The 19791-nt window shown below is 40.7% G+C and overlaps 1 protein-coding gene across 1 annotated transcript in view; it reads right to left on the minus strand.

The window, feature by feature from the left end:
* spon1b (spondin 1b) overlaps nucleotides 1–19791 on the minus strand; it is a 135917-nt gene that overhangs the window by 99121 nt on the left and 17005 nt on the right. Inside the window, exon 3 of the mRNA XM_085169083.1 lies at nucleotides 13919–14052. Within this exon, the coding sequence (XP_085025209.1) occupies nucleotides 13919–14052 (134 nt within the window). The remainder of the gene's footprint in view (nucleotides 1–13918; nucleotides 14053–19791) is intronic.

Here is a 19791-nt window from a genome sequence, read left to right on the forward strand (position 1 = left end):
AATGTACACGGTATGAAGTATGTTGTGAATATTCTATAACTATAAGTATGTACAGGCTATGAACAGGATATAAATATGAAAAACTATACAGAAATCTGAGATATACAGTTATACAGAAATGTGAACTATGCAAGTTATAAACAGTTGTAGGATTAAAATTTATCGTATGTACAGAATGATTATTTAAACAGAGCTATACATTAGTGCAGTTAAGATATTATTTTTATTTTTGCATTCCCCATTGAGTTTAGTTCAGGCTTCCTATTTGTCATTTCTCTTGTTTTTCTTTGGTTTTTCTTTGTTCTCAGGTTTTTACGTCACCTCTGTGCAGGTTGTGTTTAACACCTTTTGAAATTAAGGGCAGTCTGCCTTCTAACACCACACTGGCACTTGTGAATACTGCAGAAGTGAGCATTTCTGTTAGTGAGAAAGTTTTACTTATGGGTTACACATCCGCTGACCTTTAAGCCAAAAAAATCACTGATGCACACAGTCTGCATTTTTGCTACAGTTTCCAGCCTTCTGTACTCCTGTCTGGCATTTCCTTTTCCTTCATCTCTCTTCTCTTCAAGTTTCTTATTAATCATACTTCTAATGTCTGCTCACTCTTCTTCTGGGAGGCTTTCGTTGGCGCTCCCCGCTGAATCTTTGGTATGCTGTTTCGATTCATGTAGGGAGAGCCCCAGGTGGCAAAACCAACACATACAACTGTGCAACTGTTCATACAAAAATATCAATTTCACTGCATGATAAATGCTCGATAAAACAATAACAAACAACACAGAAGTAAGGAGAGGAAACTCAACTTAGATGAAAAGATCAAGAATCAATTATCCTGTTCAGTTCTACTCTGTGCATTCATTCAACTATAAGCAAAAACTGTGTATGTGGAGGAAACAATCCAATAAAATGTAAGGCATAAGTTACATAATGATGCATTTATGTTTCCAAACAGGAAGCTGTTAATTGACGGACGAGGATGAGAGCGAATCCATAAAAATATGAATGAACCATTCAGTGCTTTTTCTCTTTTATTAAACGTTTGACGAAACATCGTTTTGTAGAAGAGTAATTATGTTACAGTTTGCAGATAAGCGATTATGAATCGCATTGGGTGCACCGGGAATCAATTTTTAATTATATAAGGCCGCATTTGTTGGTTTGTTTAAAGTGGAAGTGAAAGCAAAAAAACATGTCTGTAAATTGAGTTCAACAAACGCTGGAGGGCATGTCAAAGTGGGTAAGTTAATTTCATACACTTAACTCCACAACTCTAATGCCATCATTATGTTTTATGGGGACCTCTGGCCAATTTAAATGCTCATTGTATTAATGAGACATTAAGTGTTGTTTTTGAGCTGTGTGTTACACGAAGCTCATTACAGCGAGGATCGTAACTGAAGACGATCCTTGACTGCACTATGGTGGATCTGGTGAAATCAGGGAATAACCAAAAGGAACTATATAAACTATTTTTTACTATAAATTTCTGAATGGGAATTATTTGCAGTCTATCTAATTGCTGTAGCAAGTTGTTAATACGGGGAGTTATTGTGATGTCAGGATTCACCACTGCCTGCCTGTGGTGCTAGCTAAACACAGGGGGGTCCAAAACCCCATGTGAGGTAAATGGCCTGCATTTGTATAGCGCTTTTCTAGTCCCTAAGGACCCCAAAGCGCTTCACACTACATTCAGTCACACACACTGGCGATGGCAAGCTACATTGTAGCCACAGCTGCCCTGGGGCGCACTGACAGAGGCGAGGCTGCCGGACACTGGCGCCACCGGGCCCTCTGACCACCACCAGTAGGCAAACATGGGGTTAGTATCTTGCCCAAGGATATTTGGCAGCCTGGGATCGAACCGCCGACCTTCTGATTAGTGGCTGACCTGCTCTGCCACTCACAGCAGGCAAAGCAAGAATCAATCTAGAAATAATCGATTTCTTTTTCTATGAATGTATTTGTTTTAGTATTCTGAGAACCCCAACGTTAACGAGAACTGTGTTTTTAAAGGCTGGCCATACTTTAAATAGTCTAGTTTTATAATCAGTGAAAAAACATTTTCTCTCGTTTCTCAGAGAAGACACAAGAGTTTAAACTCTGCTGTCAAACAGATTCAGTGCAGTCAGACTCGTGCCATCACTGAGCAAGCAGATGAATTGTGCCCTCATCCCCCTTCCTGGAGTCCTTCCACTAACGGCTTTGGAATACTGATGGAAAGATCAGGCAGGAGGTCAATGTGAGGTGACAATGTGATGAACAGATGGCTGAAGGGCAGAATTGGAGAGAGGAGGGAGATGTTTAAGTGTAAACCTGATCAACAAAGTGATCAACCCCCCCATCTTCCCCCATGCACACTCACTTTCTCTCATCGTTATCCCTCTCTCTGTCTAGCTCAGCTCTCAGGGGAAATGTTTCCCAACACTAAAAGATTTTTCAGGAGTTCGTAAAGATTAAAGAACAGATTCAGGCTGAGCTCATCAAAGCTACAGAAGGACCTTAGTGACCTGGTGTGGAAAACAGACAAACACACACATACACAAACACATATCCTGCATCCACAGTTATTAGTATACAGGCTCCTCACTCTATTGAAAGATAAAAGTCCTAACAAGGCAGAAATATGAAAACCTTTCTCCTCAGAGCTCTCTTCATAACATGCAGCAGTTGAGTCTGGATGATGCTTTGAAGATGCGGAAAAGGAGGGGAAATGTGGGTGGCTCACCATTATTAAAGTAATCTGATATGATTTGACAGTTTCCCTACAAAAAAAAAGAAATGCAATCAAGTCATGTTTACTACAGTCTCAAGATATAAACAAAACCCTGTAAAGTCAAGAGTTTTCATCTACTGAGGTTTGAAGATCATTGCGAAACGACGAGTGCTCTAGTGCTGTGAGTTTTCTTTTGATAGTTTATGATAGTTTATGTGGGTAGATTAGGAGCTTTGCTTTTTGGTTCAAAAGATGGAAATATTACCACCAAAAGAAGAAGACAAAAACCTTAAAAGTTGCAGAAACTACGGCTTGCGGCTCAAATAACTACATGTTATACATGAAAAGTTGTAGTGACAGCTTTTTGCTGTGTCGGCGGGGGAAATCACCAAAGCTCACTGAAAAATCATTGCAACATAAAAATTTCAGGGCTGAGAAACAGTTAAAAAAAATAACCAAATCAACTTCAAAAGAAACTCAAACTATAATTAAAAATTCATATTCTATGTAAACTTGGAGCAGTAAGCTTTGTTTGATTTGGGTGTGATGGGCTGTGGGTTCCTTGGGCTGTCTCAGAGAGAGCGATGTCTTATTGTCAACAACATCACTGGCTGAAACACAGAACTGAGTAATTCCAGAGATGTGTGAATTAGACCATTAGAAGAGTTGCCGTTAGGGATGCAACGATACCAATTTTTTCAAACCGATACGATACCGATACTTGGATCTGAGTACTTGCCGATACAGAGTACAAAAAACAATACTTCTACCACATACACACACAAATGCAATGAATTGGAAGACAGGTTTTAGTTTATTCTCTGCCGATAAAAAATAAAATCTTAATAAAAATGACCACAAAAAAATTTCAAGTGAAAAATAAGCACTTCTGTTAAATTATTGCAGAGTCTCCACATTGTAATTTTACAAAATATCACTGAACTATTGGCACTGTCTCGAGCTTTCAGAATAATAAATAAACACTTCTGTTTGGAATAAAATAAATACAAATTAGGTTTGCGAATAAATTAAACTTTTAAATTATTGCAGAGTGTCCATATTGTAAACAAACAAAATAATTATTATAAAATAAATAATAAATAAAATAATAATTGCCCCCTAGTGGCCAATCTAAAAAAAACTACAACAGAAATGACAAGCCACCCTCTGATTAATGAAATAAGTTGGTATCGGTTCATGGTATCGGTTAACTTTTACGAGTATGAGTACACACACATTTTACAGTATCGGCCCCGATATGGTCATACCAGTATCGGTATCGGTGCATCCCTAGTCGCCGTGGTGACAGGATGTGATCCCTGTGGGTTTGTTGAAAACTCTGGCAATTGGAAGTTTTCTGGCAAATCTCCTTTGTGAAAACAACAGTTGTTCAAGTTTCCAAATCAATGATATTTTGTCGCAACGTGTTTTGCTCTAAGTTGGTGTTGGGAAAATCTCATTTTTATGACATCATGATTATCAGGACTGAGCATGTGGCTCATGTCATCAGCAAATTTTCAGCAAAGTTGATCGGTACAAGCTACGTATATACATATAGCCCTGACTCACTCAGCAATATCATGGTTTTAATTCTTTGAGTAAATAGAATCTGATATTTTATATTTGCCAATTATTCGACCATGAAAGAAATGAAAGCTAGAGGAATAAGCCTGTTATCAAAATATAAGTAAAAGGCAGATCATTCAGTTGCTATAATCTCTTTTTTCCACTGAATTATCAGAAAACAGATAAGGCATGCAGCAAATCAATGCTCGTTTCTCTTCCACAACATTCTCAGACATTAAAGTGATGCATTTTTGCTTTTGAAATATTCTCTTATATTCAAGCTCAAAGTTGGCTATATAACAAAGTTGTTTTGAAAAAATGGTTTCAAATTGATAAGGTTATTTTGGTTGTAGTGTTTAACGGATTTCAAATGTGTTTTTCATTCTTGAAAATCTCATCTAGTTTCCTCCTGTGTGAGCAAAACTGCATTATGAGCACAAAAAAGAGGTGGGCTACACAGTTACCTTATTTTTTCCAGCATTTATATTTATAAATCAGAGTCAAGTGCCAAGTCATAGCTTTTCTCAGATTTGACCAATTTATATATTGAGCCTGCACACAAAGTTAGAAAGACAAGTTTTAGAGGGTTTTGGACGTGTGCAAAGGAGGGATAGTGAATATAGGCCTCCTAATAACAGCAGGATAAGAGGAAGACCAAAAAGAAGATTCATGAACTGAAGGAGGACATGCACAGCGTTGGTGTGACAGAGGAGGATGCTACAGATAGCATCCTCCTCTGGAAGGAAAGGAAGCAGCTGAAAGTAGAAGATATTGATTAAATATGCTTTATTTTTAAAGAGAACGTATTATTCTCCTTCCCAGCGCCCTATTTTCATTCGTGAACTCTATTTTTTGACGAATCACAGTTCAAAATAAATGATAATCTCAACAAATAAACTTTATTTTCTTATGTTAGATCTCAGCACAGCTCTTCAGTTCATTTTCTGTCTAAAAAAGTATTTTAGTTTCCTTCCCCAGATCCCTTCATGCCAGATTGAAGGCTTGAAGGGAGGTTGCTCCTTCTAAACAACAGGTTTGAACAACAGATGGGTAAGGGTTCTGTCCCTGAGATGAGCATGTGAGGGATGTCCACTCGCACTGACATTATATAAGGTCCAGAGTAGTAAAACCTTACTAATTAGTGACGCTACTGTTCTCATTTATTGCCAATGGATCTTGATTTTTGTTCAAAGTAAGCAACTTGCTGTTAAATATAGTGGAACTTTAATAGTAGCTGCTAGGACATATTTTTTAATCGGTAGAGACCAAAGCCGTTATACTTACATTCAAAGATTGTATATAGCGGATAGGGTATGCACTCATTTATATATTAATGTAAGGTACATATAAATATTACTTATTTATATTTAACAAAACATCCCTATGGATACCTTGAAGGGATACTTTGAATGTATGAAAGGCCTCTGCAACTGACCACTGACCATAAAGAGAAGTGAGACATTTTAAAGCACACATTGAGTGCAGATCATAGTATGAGCAAGCCTGTAGAAGCTGCTATGCAAAGCTTTTTGTCCACCCATACATTTCTAACTATAGCTGCTTTCACACTTGCACGGCCGCCCCATACTTTTCTTACATTTCCCAGCAGAGCTTCTCTGCGCTCTCTAACAAGGCAGCACCCTCGCCTAGACCAACAAGAGCAGTTTCCATTTGTCAGAATGCATCTGATGGGAAGATGTGTACATGTATGATGATTGTACTTATTGTCTTTTTGTATTTCCTTCTGATATCTGTACCTGAGCTGAGGTGACGCAAAAAATTTCCCCGTTGTGGGATCAATAAAGTATCTTATCTTATCTTATGTAGGAAAGGGCAACTTTGGACGATGTCACAGAATAGTTCAGGATGTCCTCGGATTTTGAAATTCTGCACAGCTGTTCTCATATTGTCATCACAGATAAACACGAGTTAGGCCAACACTAAAAAAAACAAACAAAAACGCAGCGTTTCCACCAGAGCTAATTCTGCTCAGTGATAAAACAAACTTACTCAACAAACGTTGGCAAAATTAATATTCAAACATTCAGACGTTCAGACACTGACGACGGTAGACACCGTTTTGTGCTTTATATAACACTAAGTATATAGTGTAAACAAATAAAAGTGCTATACTTGTAGTATTAGAGCCAAAGCATTAAAAATAAATACAGTGAAGCTAAATATGCAGTAGAAAATAACGAATACAGTGCCTGTGAGGGTTTTTTTTACAGCTTGTTTCCCTCAGCCGGAGGCTACACATTGTTTCCAGACAGACAAAAAAAAGCCAGATGAATGACGACAACTTGACCAGTTGAGGGGGAGGAGGGCAGGCCTGACGTACACTACCTGCCTCCAGGAGAGAAGTTACACACAGTTGTTGTTGGTTCCAGTGCCAGCGAGAGCTGAGACGAGCAGGTGTAGCACATGATAGAGAGCGCTATTTAAAAGCTGCAGACATGTTCTGCTTGCCAAGAAACCGATGAGCGTGTTTAACAGCCGGCTTCTTTCAGGTGTTCTCAGCTCACACATTCCTTCACCATGTGAACTTTAGAACATCGCTTCTTCCAAGAAGCAGCGATGTCAGGTATGGACATAGCAGTCGTGATAACATGAATATTTTCATCATTGCCTAATCAGTACAGTTTTTACTTATTAACGGGTAAAACCAGTAAGGGGGCCCGCTGACCCCGACACTTTGAGCCCCTGTTTGGTGATGGCACGACATGCATCTGAGGTGTTTAGTCAACAGTGCAATAATATCATTTTAAATTTCCATCACTTATAATAAAACAAAACTAGATGCTGGAATCAGAAAAGTTATTAATTGTTTAGTTTAGTTATTAATTGATTATTCAAACTGTAATTCATCAATGTTGATTATTATAGGACTGTAGTTACCATAGAAACCGCTAAGATCTGGCAGTTGTTTCAAGGAAGGTTAGCTACAGTAGGCACGCTCACAACCTCAGACATAATCCCTTACATGCACTACAGCTCGAAACTCTGATGGAGTTTTATAAATTTATAGGGGCGATCGTGGCTCAAGAGTTGGGAGTTCGCCTTGTAATCGGAAGGTTGCCGGTTCGAGCCCCGGCTCGGACAGTCTCGGTCGTTGTGTCCTTGGGCAAGACGCTTCACCCGTTGCCTACTGGTGGTGGTCAGAGGGCCCGGTGGCGCCAGTGTCCGGCAGCCTCGCCTCTGTCAGTGTGCCAGGGTGGCTGTGGCTACAATGTAGCTGCCATCACCAGTGTGTGAATGTATGTGTGAATGACTGGATATGTAAAGCGCTTTGGGGTCCTTAGGTACTATAAAAAGCGCTATATAAATACAAGCCAATTACCATAATTGACAGTTTGAGTAACAGACACGATTTTATTCTCTTGGGAGTTTCTTTAAAATTAATCTGACAGACTTTGGAAAACAAAATAAAACAAATGAATAATATGTTGTTCAAAAAAATTAGAGGAACACTTTTTAGTCGGTGTATAGCGACAAATCAATTAAATTTCTGGGAATTTGATCGGCTCATTTAGGTAGCAGAGGCTGTTTTTAATCCGTTTCAGCTGCTTTGGTGTTAATGAAATTAAAAACAGGTGCACAAGAGGGGCAACAACGAGACAACCTGCAAAACGGGAGTGGTTTTACAGGTGGAGGACACTGACATTTTTTCCCCTCCTCATCTTCTCTGGAAGAAAGCCGCAGGGAAGACCCAGGACACACTGGAGATCTTTCTAAACCTGTCAGTTTACTGGGTGTTCACTTTCCCAGCAACAAAGCACGCAAAATACAGGAGTGGATGTAATAGCAATTAAGTACACTACAATAGGAACAAAAAAGGCTTCCCAAAAAGTGTTAAACCTAAAGTAACATAATGAGACAGAGCTAAAAAAAAAAAGAAGCTCACAGAGAAAGCCTTTTCTTTCTTGGTCTGTTTGCAGTTAAGACCAAAACAGACAAACAGAACTTGCTTTTGTAACAAACGATTAACATCTCCATCTTAGTTTCTTCCATGCGATGCAAGTTTTTCTTCTAGCAACCTGTGCGCTGCTGCTGATGTTCGGTGTATAAAACACAACAACAAAGCAACTATTCTTCTAAAGTTTGAAAGCAGATCTTGCTTTTCACCACTATATTTTTTTTAAATAAGAAGAAATAAAAACCTCCAGCTGATTTTGCAATTTAAAAAAACAAAACAAGCCCCTCTTTTTAAATGCTACAGCTGTCACTAACAGCTTTATCACCCCCCTTGCAAAAAATTATAATTGCAATGATTCCAAAATAGCAGGTGTTGAAGTTGGCATCGAATGAAATACACAATCCCAGAGGCTTTCTCCGGCACTGAAACGACCAGTGGGCTCATACGGGGGGGAGAAGTACTGGAACGCTCCCAACTGCAGGAAGCTGTATTTGAAAGTGCCTGGAATGAGCCGAGAGACATGTGTTTGACGTTGTGGACTGACAGCATATTTTTTCTCCAAGCGAGTGAATGCTGAGTGGGATGAAACAGATCGCAAGATAAAGAGAGGCGGAGAGAAGAAGAGCATTCCCACAGTGGGATGGAAATGTGCAGCTTTGCTGTGAAGATTGCTAGAAGAAGTGAAGTTGTGCGGGGTTTTTTTTTGCCGCTCTCAGAATTGTCCAGGGTAAAAGCTACATGATTTAAGACAGCTGCCTGTGTTGTCCACTAAAGCGGTGTTTTATAGCGCAAACCTACTGCAAAGTATCTCCTTCCTGGCTGATGGGAATCTGCTCCTCGACACTGTGAAAAGCATCACGGGAAAAACAGAATGGATCCGAACAAAGATAACATGACGGGCACGTCACAACGGCAGAGAGCAGACCGTTAAGAAAGAAGGCGAAGTGAGACAAGGAAGGCGAAGATGTTAAATGAAGTAATACTAAATCTCTATCTCGCAGCTGACAGACGAAAGTGACAGAAAAACGAGGTGAATTTGCATAGCAGATGTTCCACTACATAGGGCTAGATTTATTGCACCGGCAGACACTGGGATGGCTATGTGCCATCTGTCATACAGCAAAAGCAGATAAATTAAAAGTAACAGCTGTGAGTATACGGTGGAGGTGAGGGCAAGTTATAGCAACTCGCTCAGTGGAGGAAGAGATGCGTGTCAGGGAGGTTATTCCCTTTGGGAAGTCGGATTGAAGAGATGGAAACAAGCGAGAGAGAGAGAGAGCGAAAGCTAAGAAAAAGAAGGCATACCTGTGGAGAGAAGAGGAGAGAGGCAGACGCCTTCAGAGGTGTGCTCCCTCTGAGTTATCTCAGTTTATCATTTGTATTCTCAAGTTGTCAAGTTGGCTCACAGCAACATATTGCCATAAGTCACTGTAGCTGTCTGAGCCCACACATCATTTGTTTTTTCCTCGCACATTGGCTTGAATTATACGTCACACTCCATCATGTATTAACGCGAAGAGCTATTTGTTTTCTGAGCATATTAAATTTGTAGAAGCATAAAGTGTAGCCATTGTGCATAACAATCATCCCCTTCTGTCACTAAAATCAGCTTTGTATGTTCCCGCTCTGTTTCTCTCCCATAATTTTCATTAATTTCCAGAAAAACAAGTAGCCTTTAAAAAAAATGGTCTAATAATAATAAATGCCTTTGATTAGTTTGAATCACAGAGAGAAACATTTTTTTTCTTTTGTTTCTATAAATGTTTAAAGTATTTTCATGTATTTTTACGTAAAGCCTTAGTTTCACCTTTACATTTTGCTAATGCATTTGTAAAAATGGACATAAATACAACATTTTACTGACTGATTGCGAACAATAAAAACATTACCCAAAGGCAACGGTCAACCCAGACGGCCAACACTCTCTGCTACACCTCAAAAACTGCTCAGGAAGGACTCTAGGAACACAATGAAAAAGGTTCTTATTGTCGAGCATCATCAAGGATGTGACTGAACTGGATCCGCCCTAAAAGCCCCGAGACTGAAAGAGCCAGACCACACTTCATCCTCCAATCAGTGGTTTAAATGTTGTGGCTCATCTGCATATTACAGTCCAACCGATATATGCATATGTCGGGTATGCATGTATCGATACATGTTCTTCCTATCATTAGAATTCACATAGGCCCTTTCTCAATTCTAAGTACGCAAGCAGTGTTGCCAACTTAGCGACTTTGTCGCTATATTTAGCGAGTTTTCAGACCCCCTAAAACGGTCTGAAAGCATCGGCTTGATGCGTGTCACCCCCTAAAAGCAGCTTTTATGCTGCTTGTTGAGCGTAAAAGCGATATGCGCTTTCACATCTTTGTTAGCGACTTTTTTTTAGAAAAAAAGTCGCTAACAAAGATGTGAAAGCGCATATCGCTTTTACGCTCAACAAGCAGCGGGTGCTGTAACGCAGTCAGTTCTTCTTTTACTCTTTTACTCTTATGCTGTTTTGTGGATCACAAGGTTTAAAACTACTTATAAACACACACACACAAAGTAACTCCACCAGAGTGCCTATTTCGGGTCACTTTTGCCGGTCCAAGCCCGGGTAAAGGAGCAGGGTTGGAATTGTGACATTAAAAAAACAATAATTGCTAAAATAAATTAAATTTGTAGTTCTAAATAAATTCTAAATGCATTTAGGATGTTTTTTACTCACTTTATGTCTCGTCCACGATGTTATTTCTCTCTCCAACAACATAGGTTACAATTACATTAACATGACCAATTATGCAAATTAGGTGATGACGTCATTTAGCAACTTCTAGCGACTTATGGGACAGCCAATAGCGATTTTCCTTACTGAGGAGTTGGCAACACTGATTACAGCCCAACCGATATATGCATATGTCGGGCATGCATATATCGATACATGTTCTTCCTATCATTAGAATTCACATAGGCCCTTTCTCAATTCTAAGTACGCAAGTACTTACTCGCGTTCTCGGTGAGACCGGACTTGCCGAGAACGCGAGCACGGACTCGCGATTTGTACAATTGGAACACCAGCGTACTTGATGATGTCACAGGTCCGGAGTTTTTACTGCCGTCCCCTCTTAATTTAACTGTGAGTAATATGTTATGAAGCTTAACTTTAATCACAGCCAAACCGGTTTACTCAGGAACAAATAAAACACTGAAATAAACCAAACATTAACATTTAGAAGTGATCTAAGTGACTTATATATCATGTTTAACCTCAGTAGCGACATCTCTATTAATAAAAATAGTGCACATGTATGTCTTAATAAAAACAAGCAGGTGAGATGTTAGAACGCCTTTATTTTTATTTTAGTACAATAGACAGCTGCTGGGGTTTGTTTAACCTGAGTAGCGAAAAGACCGCGGTGGGGTTGAAAACGATGTGCCGGGAGTCCGCTGTTTTCGCTGGCTCTAGTGATCCTCGACCTCGCTGTCTGCTATGGAGCTGGCGGGTCACAGACGTCTCCGAAAACGTCGGAGCTCGTTTGGAAATATATGATATCTTGATAAATCGAGCAGATATTAGAAGTTTATGCAGCTACATTCTCGCTTGAAAAGAACTTAAAAGTTTATTTTGTGACCCAGAAAGAGTAATATTTAAAAGTTTTTAGCCCTGCTCGTCCGCCATTGTCGCGTTTGAGTTTTGGACGAAATGCATTCTGGGATATACCCGATCCGTACCGGAAACCCGATCCGTACCCCGCATGCGCAAATCTTACGTCACTTCCTCTCTTTGCCAACATTGCAACATTCAATATATTTGAATGATACGGTTAGCGCCCAGTTAGCTCCTAGCATTTCTCAACAGCTCTGCCTCCTTTTCGACTGCCCGGGACATTTAAACAATGGATAATCCGTATACAAACAAATTCATGCTTTTCTCCTCAACAGAGAGCGTTCCCCGATTGAACAACAGCGCCGTAAAATAAGAAGAATGGCGCCTAATTACAGACTTAATAATATTGATTTAGCAATGTGTCACGTGAAGATTCATCAGCCAGATTAAGTGTTTACTGACAATTGACAGTGATAGCGGACATCATCATCACTATTCCAGTCAATCCTCTCCACAAAGACAAGCATAAACACACTCGACTATCACTAAATCAAATTTAACACACGTTTGTAATGACGCCAATTCATTTTACAATGGGGTTCATTCGCTCGGTCAGCAGGTGGCAGTATCCTCGTACACTGGGGAGTACACGGCCATTAAACGAACAGAAGAAGAAGAAAACATCTGCACATGCGCGGTACGGATCGGGTAGACCCGATTTGTACGGTCCGACTTTGCACATGCGCAGTAAGGATCGGGGAGTCCCGATCCGTAACTATCTTTTTATTTTTCGTTTTTGTCTACATTGTACTGAAATGCTTCATTATTGCAAACATTTTAAGATATACTTATTATTCTTAACATCTTAACCGATACTCTGACCCATAACTATCGTAAAACGCTACGACCGGAAGTAGACACCTTTCGCGCATGCACCGATGTACCGATCGGGTTTCCGGTACGGATCGGGTAGCGACAATGCGTACTTCGGATTGGAACAGTACTTGGTCTCCGACTGATGACGTATCACGAGTACACGAGAACGCAAGTACGCACAAGTACGCATATTGAGAAAGGGCCATACAGTGCATTTTCACGCCTTTTTTAAATTCATTTAAGGAAACACTGTTATCACTGTGTAAAAAAAGAAAGAGCTCTTATTTTATGGAGGCTTTAAAATGACTAATAAAAGGCACAACACTGAACAGTTATTGTTCTTCCAGTGCATGTCTAGACAAAATAATACCTCCTGATACCGTGCACCTTCTTTAGAGTTTCACAGCATTTCTCCTCAGAGTCGCTGGCGCCATTTCACACATGCACATAAAGCTAAGGTCACACACACTCCCGAAATTACACAGAGGTTTAGAGCCCCACCTGCTTCAAACCACAAATTGCCCCCAGTAATCACCATCCATCTCTCCTTTGTAGAGCTGGTCCCTTTGCAGAAGCTAATGCGTGCACCAACTAAAGAAACACCTGGCATCAGCTTACTTAATGTGCTGCCTTTAACCGATTACGAGTATCTGTAAAAGCAACAATGACCACACCAGTGAACTATATTCACTAACAGGAGAGATTCTGCTTTGCGGTTGTTTTGTGAAGGAAAAGAAAAAGTAAAAAGGGAGTAAAGTGCTCCTGATGTTGTAGAATTATTTAAAATGACACATGGATGTTAATCTGACCTATTTTTCCATTCCAAAGTATTCTTATGCTCCTTTCTATTAGATACTGTTGATTTCCAGCAGCATGAAAACCAACTTGCTCAAACTTGCTTAAGTAAAGTTATCTGTCACTTTGACCTTTATGGTTTTGTCACCATGTACAAAAGGAAAAAGGAAAAAGAAAACCCACACACAGACAAAACACTCCTATCAGCTAGCAGTGACTGATTTAAAATCTGCCATCGTGGCTTTTAAATCCAGACACCTGTGCCTATCACAGTTCAAATAATCTTCCACTATGTGTTATCTTTAAGGTTCAATTTTCCATAAACATGTACTATTCAAGCTTTAACTGGCGTTATCAATCTGAACTTTTAAACCTGTTTTGACGCAAGAAGCAGCTGTTTTTTTCCCCCCTTTAACTTTACTAAACGTCTCTGTGATGAATAATCGTAAAAGCCAAAACTCACTTAAGTATAACACAGCCAGTCCCACTGGGTGGTGCTGTCCATAAGACCTGTATCCTGGTGCGTCTGCGAGGCGTGCTCTCTGTCACCGCGGGCGGACAGTTGGTCATGAACTGTGTCTCGTCTTCATCAATGATCTAGAAAGAAAAGGATGAGCATTCAGTATTAAATGGCTTTGCTTTTGAAAAGGTCACTTTGAACTTTACGGCATCATATAATGTTGGTGTTCCTAAAAATTTCCTGGAAAAAGAGAACCCAGATCAATCCAGGCAAGGGAATTCAAAAACAATGTTACAAGCAAGCCTCACAATGCAATACTGCACCTCTATGCCTTGCCAGGTAGCATAGACAATATATCAAACACAGTACACACAATAGCTTATTAGACAATGTGATTATTATATATTTTAGAAGAGCGTGCATTAAAAACCCGAGGCAGGTAGAGTAGCAGAACAGAACAGAGCAGGCATCAGTGACAACAGATTACACTCTTCAAGTTTATTGAAACTGACGAACAATTACACGAAACATAAAATATTCTGTAGGGTTTCAGAATAAAAGAAATGTAACAAAATGTGAGATAGAAGCAAAACACTTTCTACAGCACATAAGGAGTGATCGTGTGTGCTGGCTTTCCTATTATTATAATAAACTATACAGAGTTAACTGGAAATTTCTATTTGCAACTTTACACAAATTTGGTTTTGGAAACTCTTTCGTAAGCTGGTTAAAAATATTATATAATTCCCCAACAGCATGTGTCAGAAAATGACCAAACATCCTCCAGCTTCTGTCTCCTGAGGGGCATGCCCACTCTCCTCTTCACTGTTTGCAATTTTTATTAAGCCACTAGCAGCAGCAATTAGACAGGCTACAACAATTAAGGGCATAAAATGTAAGAACGTAGAACATAAAATCAGCCTTTATGCGGATGATGTGTTACTTTTTCTCCAAAACTCACAAACCAATCTCTCTGGGGTAATTCCATTGATAAACTCTTTCTCAAGAGTCTGAGATTATTCAATTAACTGGTCAAAATCTACAGTTCTTCCGATTAATTGCTCCTTCCATCTACCCGACTGCAATCTGGAAATATTAAATATTTAGGTATCTCTCCTAAACTTGCAGAATTAACTAAATAAAACCACATCCCACTTTTAAAGACAGTAGAAGGCAATCTGGCTAGATGGACATCTCTACCCATATCACTCATGGGAAGGGCTAGAAAAATGATGGTCTTGCCAAAAATAAACTATTTATTTTCAATGATCCCAAGTAAGCCATCACAAGATTGGTTCAGATCTCTAGACTCGTATATTTCTGAATTCCTTTGGTGTCATCTTTAAGTAGTGATGTATTAAATCTCCAGTTTTTACTTGGCGTAGTATTATTCTTGTGCATTAGTGTTAAAGATACAGGACCATGATTGCTGACAGCTATAGGGTGAATCTCATTGTCTGAAATGTCACTCAGCAGTGAGCTACTGACCAAAAAATAATCCAGACGAGAGTAGGAGTGATGGACATGTGAGAAAAAAGTATATTCCTTACTGGTGGGGTGAAGGGAGCGCCATGCATCGCAAAGACCAAAGTCGCTCATATACTGTTTGATTATATTTGCGGATTGCCAATTACGCTGAGTTCCCCCTGGTGGGGGCAAGGGGGGCAGCCTCCCTCTTCCAGCTCCACCACACCCACACACACGCAGGGCTTGGGGTGCAGGTGTGTCACCTGGGTGCAGGGGAGGCACTCCCCCTCTGTAACCTTCTGGCCGCCTCTGCCTCAATTTTATTCCGCAACCTAGACATCCACATTACTCATACTCTCATAACACATACATATAGGGGCTTGGGGGTGGGTACATTATACAGCATCCAGAGGATGGTCTGTGTGTTCAAACCCACCTCTGGCGCTGGTGCCCTACCCTCAATTTTAAATGCATATAGACACTGAGGGTTTTCGGGAGGAGCCGTGCTGCTCTCTGGCAGGAAGCACCATGCCCTCCTGTGTTTTAAATGCACTTTAGAACAGCACGCAGCAACACTACATATGAGCAGGCGGAGGGAGGTTTGGGGTCTTCACTCACCCCCGTTCTGTTAACCGTCGGGGCTGGGAGGCTGTGACGAGGTGCTGACCGTCGGATTGGGGTCTGTGATGCGGGGCCTCCCTGCTACTGCAGATAAGGAGGCGGTCTGCTTTCCTCCACCACAGAGAGAGGGGTTACATCTCCTGGGTCCGGGTACCCCCATCCCCAGAGGGGCAAACCGTACCCGGACCTGGGATATAGAGTATGTTTGGGGAGTGTGAATGTGTCTATTTGTGTCTGTCTCCACGTCGGGTGAGTGCCGAGTGTCTGCCTCTGGGCCTGAGGCCCGGTCCTCTCTGGCACAGCTGGCTGCCAGCAGAGCCCGTGGGCACGTCACTGCAACCCTCTCTGGCCTCTGCTCTGTGGCTGCTGGGTGACCTCTCGTTTGGGGCTCTCCTCAGCTCTTCCCGGAGGGTGGCACGGTTGCCCCCCTGGTGGTCCTCCTTGGGTCCTCATATTCTGGGGCCTCTGGATGTCTGGGGCCTGGATCTCCTCCATACCTGCTTCATGGCCTGGGGGACGGGGCTATGGCTCCCCACACTCCCTAGCAGATCGTTACATGGAGAAACCTTTTGAATACAAGCGTGCTGATCCACACCGGTGTGCACACAGGTGTACACACGGGTGTTCACAGACACAAACTACACCTTTCTTGGCTGCTACCTCAAAGCACATTGTGCGCTGTCTATCTTGCGTGCTGCACAATAACATGTAATATTTAGTATCTACTGTTATCTACTGTTAGCTAGTTTATTGTGATGGCTTTGTATTTATTATGTTGCTCTTTTTGTTTGTTTTCTCTTCTGTTCTTTCTTATCTCCATACAGGTGATCCAGGTGTTTTGCTTGTATTTCTTTTTTTTTCTTCCCCACTTTCTCACCGTCTCTTCTCCCCTCTATTTTTCCTTCTCTCCCTCTCTTTCTTTCATTCTTTCTCCCTGTCCTATCCCCCAGTCATGTCTGTCCCGTCTGTAACAACAGAAAATAAAATAAAATAAATACACAATTATAATAAAGGTCAGTCAAATGGACCAATATGGCAAGGCCATGATGATCCAATTGGTAAATCCGCTTGGCATCTTTCTTGGCCTTCAGGCAACAATTCTGATGGCTAAAGACGCAAACGGGACAGGCAATAAAAACAAAAAAAACAAAACTATACTTACAGGACAGCCAGAACACAAGAATACACTTATAGTATAAGTTGATGCACAGAATGAGAGGTCTCATCTTCATCACACGGCAAGAAAAACGAAATGTTTCATGTATTATATGATGGTGAAAACAGAGTGTAAATTTAGTTTTAATATGATTTGTTTTACCATTTATGCTTAATCTTAAGACAATATCAGAAGCAGTTTAATGACATTGACAACTGCTGCTTTTTGCTACTCGGGATCACAGAAATGACACCAGTTTGGGCTGAAAGCAAAGTTGTGGGAAAGCGGACAATTTGAGAGTCCCTGAGAGAGGCTTTGGATAATAACAAACTTGTGTATTCAAGACATGTCTAGCACAGTCCCTTCGGTACTTGGACCTTGTCAGACATTTTAATAGACTAAACACACACAAAAAACAAAAGCACACATCCACACATGACCTCTGACCTAGTAGCTAGCATTCTACAGCTGCTTCGCCTCAACAATAACAATGACCTAACACCCAGTCCCAAAGTCCTGAGGACAAAAAGAGGGAGACAAGAGTCACAGACTCTCTTCTTCATTGGGTTGAGAGAAAGGCAGAGTTTTTTGACAGAGGAATCTAAACATATATTAAGAATAACGAGGTGGATTCAAAACAGAACATGTACAAGGATGGCGCAAAGATGCAGTCTAGACATGAGGAAAACTCTGCTTAATTTCTGTAACAGTGCTGGTGAACATTTAACATTTAGAGAAAGAGCACAGCAGTGCTACAGAGTGTGTGATCCTCCTTATGTTATATCAGATTGGTTTGCCTATCGGACAGCACTGCAGTCTGTTTACAATAGAAGCACAATTCCTTTTCCACAATGTTTAGGAGTTATTGATGGGAATTTTTGTCCATTCGTTCAGAAGCTGCATAGACTTCTGAAAAGAGGTCAGGATTCAGTGCAGGCCAGTAGAGTTCTTCTAGACCAGTGGTTCTTAACCTTGTTGGAGGTACCGAACTCCACCAGTTTCATATGCGAATTCACTGAACCCCTCTTTAGTGAAAAATAAAATGTGATTTTTTTCAAATTCAAAATGTAGATATGTTTTTTACTGGTGCACAAAATGAGCCGTGCATGTCACGGTGGAGGCTCTGCCCAAACCCCTGAGACCGACTCACCGAACCCCTAGGGTTCGATCGAACCCAGGTTAAGAACCACTGTTCTAGACTAAACTCACTCATCCATGTCTCTATGGACCTTGTTTTGTGCACTGGTGCGCCGTCATGTTGGAACAGGAATGGTCCATCCCCAAACTGTTCACACAAAGTTGGGAGGAGGCGATTTTCCAAACTGTCTAAGTATGCTGAAGCGAGTTCCTTTCACTTGAACTAGGAGGCTCCTACTCCGTGGCTGAGTTGCTGTCTTTCCACTTTCTTATAATACCACTAACAGTTGAATGTGGAATATTTAGTAGTGAGGAAATTTCATAACTAGGTTATAAACGTTATCATCCTATCTGCCGGAATTCACTGAGCTCCTGAGAGCGACCACTTCTTTTACAAATGTTTGTAGAAGCAGTCTGCATGCCTAATCACTTCAACTGGGACACCAGAATTCAATCATTTGGGTGGGTGAGTCAATACTTTTGGCATATAGTGTACATTATAGGTTAAAACATATCCCATGCATATTTAAGACAGTTACGTCTTAACCCAACCCAAAACAAGTCAAGATAGATATTTCAGATTGTCAAAGTGAACACAGCAAAGACCCAGTCCAAATTTAGGTAAGGAAAAAGCACCTGGGTCAAGAAAGTTAATTTTCATGTCAAGACATAATTTTCAGGCCAAGGTCAACTGTAACTCATAATGGCAGTTCTCGTCTGCTCTCTGTCTGAAGAGTGAGTGAACTTGCTAACTCTGCAGAGTAAAGTGAAGACTGCCTTCAGATACTTAATTTGCATGTAAATGCACATGCTCTAATTATAAGGGGAACTTGTCCCTGCTCGCCTCCAACTTTAGTGGTGTAAGTGCAACAAGACGCTAAAATCATAGTTGGACAAAGGATGGCTGTGGTGCTACCCGAGATCTATGTCAGAAAGACAAGAATACAGTTTTCTCATTTCTAAATGTGAATCTTCAAGTTGACTTGAAAGGTTGATCCACAGAAATGACATCATTCACTGTTTCTCAAGTTGGAAACTGCAGCACTTTAACCTCATTTCATCCAGGCTGAAATACAACTTTCAGAGCATTTAATATCCAGCAAGACAACCTTGCAAACTTTTCAAAACACTCATTCCACCATTGATCTATTCAGCATTTACACTGCATAATGAGCCTTTTATTATGGCCTAAAGAACAGATCAAAAATGAATGCATCACAGCAAAAAAAAAATTAATTCTAACCAGACACTTTGTTAAGTCGATGCTTTTAACTGTCTGTGAAGGTTCTCAGTCATCCAGGTCATCGTAGTCAAAGGAGCTTGCAAAGAAAAGCATCTGGACTTCTTTAAGTTACTTGAAGACGTTTCACCTTCATCCGAGAAGCTTCTTCAGTTCTAAGGTCAAATGGTGGGGAGTCCCAGATTTAAACCTAGTGGGAGTGTCCCCTCACAGAGGGACAAAAGGACCCCCTGATGATCCTCTAATCGCCTGAGC

The sequence above is a fragment of the Neolamprologus multifasciatus genome, chromosome 7 (assembly GCF_963576455.1).
Source record: "Neolamprologus multifasciatus chromosome 7, fNeoMul1.2, whole genome shotgun sequence".
Classification (NCBI taxonomy): Eukaryota; Metazoa; Chordata; class Actinopteri; order Cichliformes; family Cichlidae; genus Neolamprologus; species Neolamprologus multifasciatus.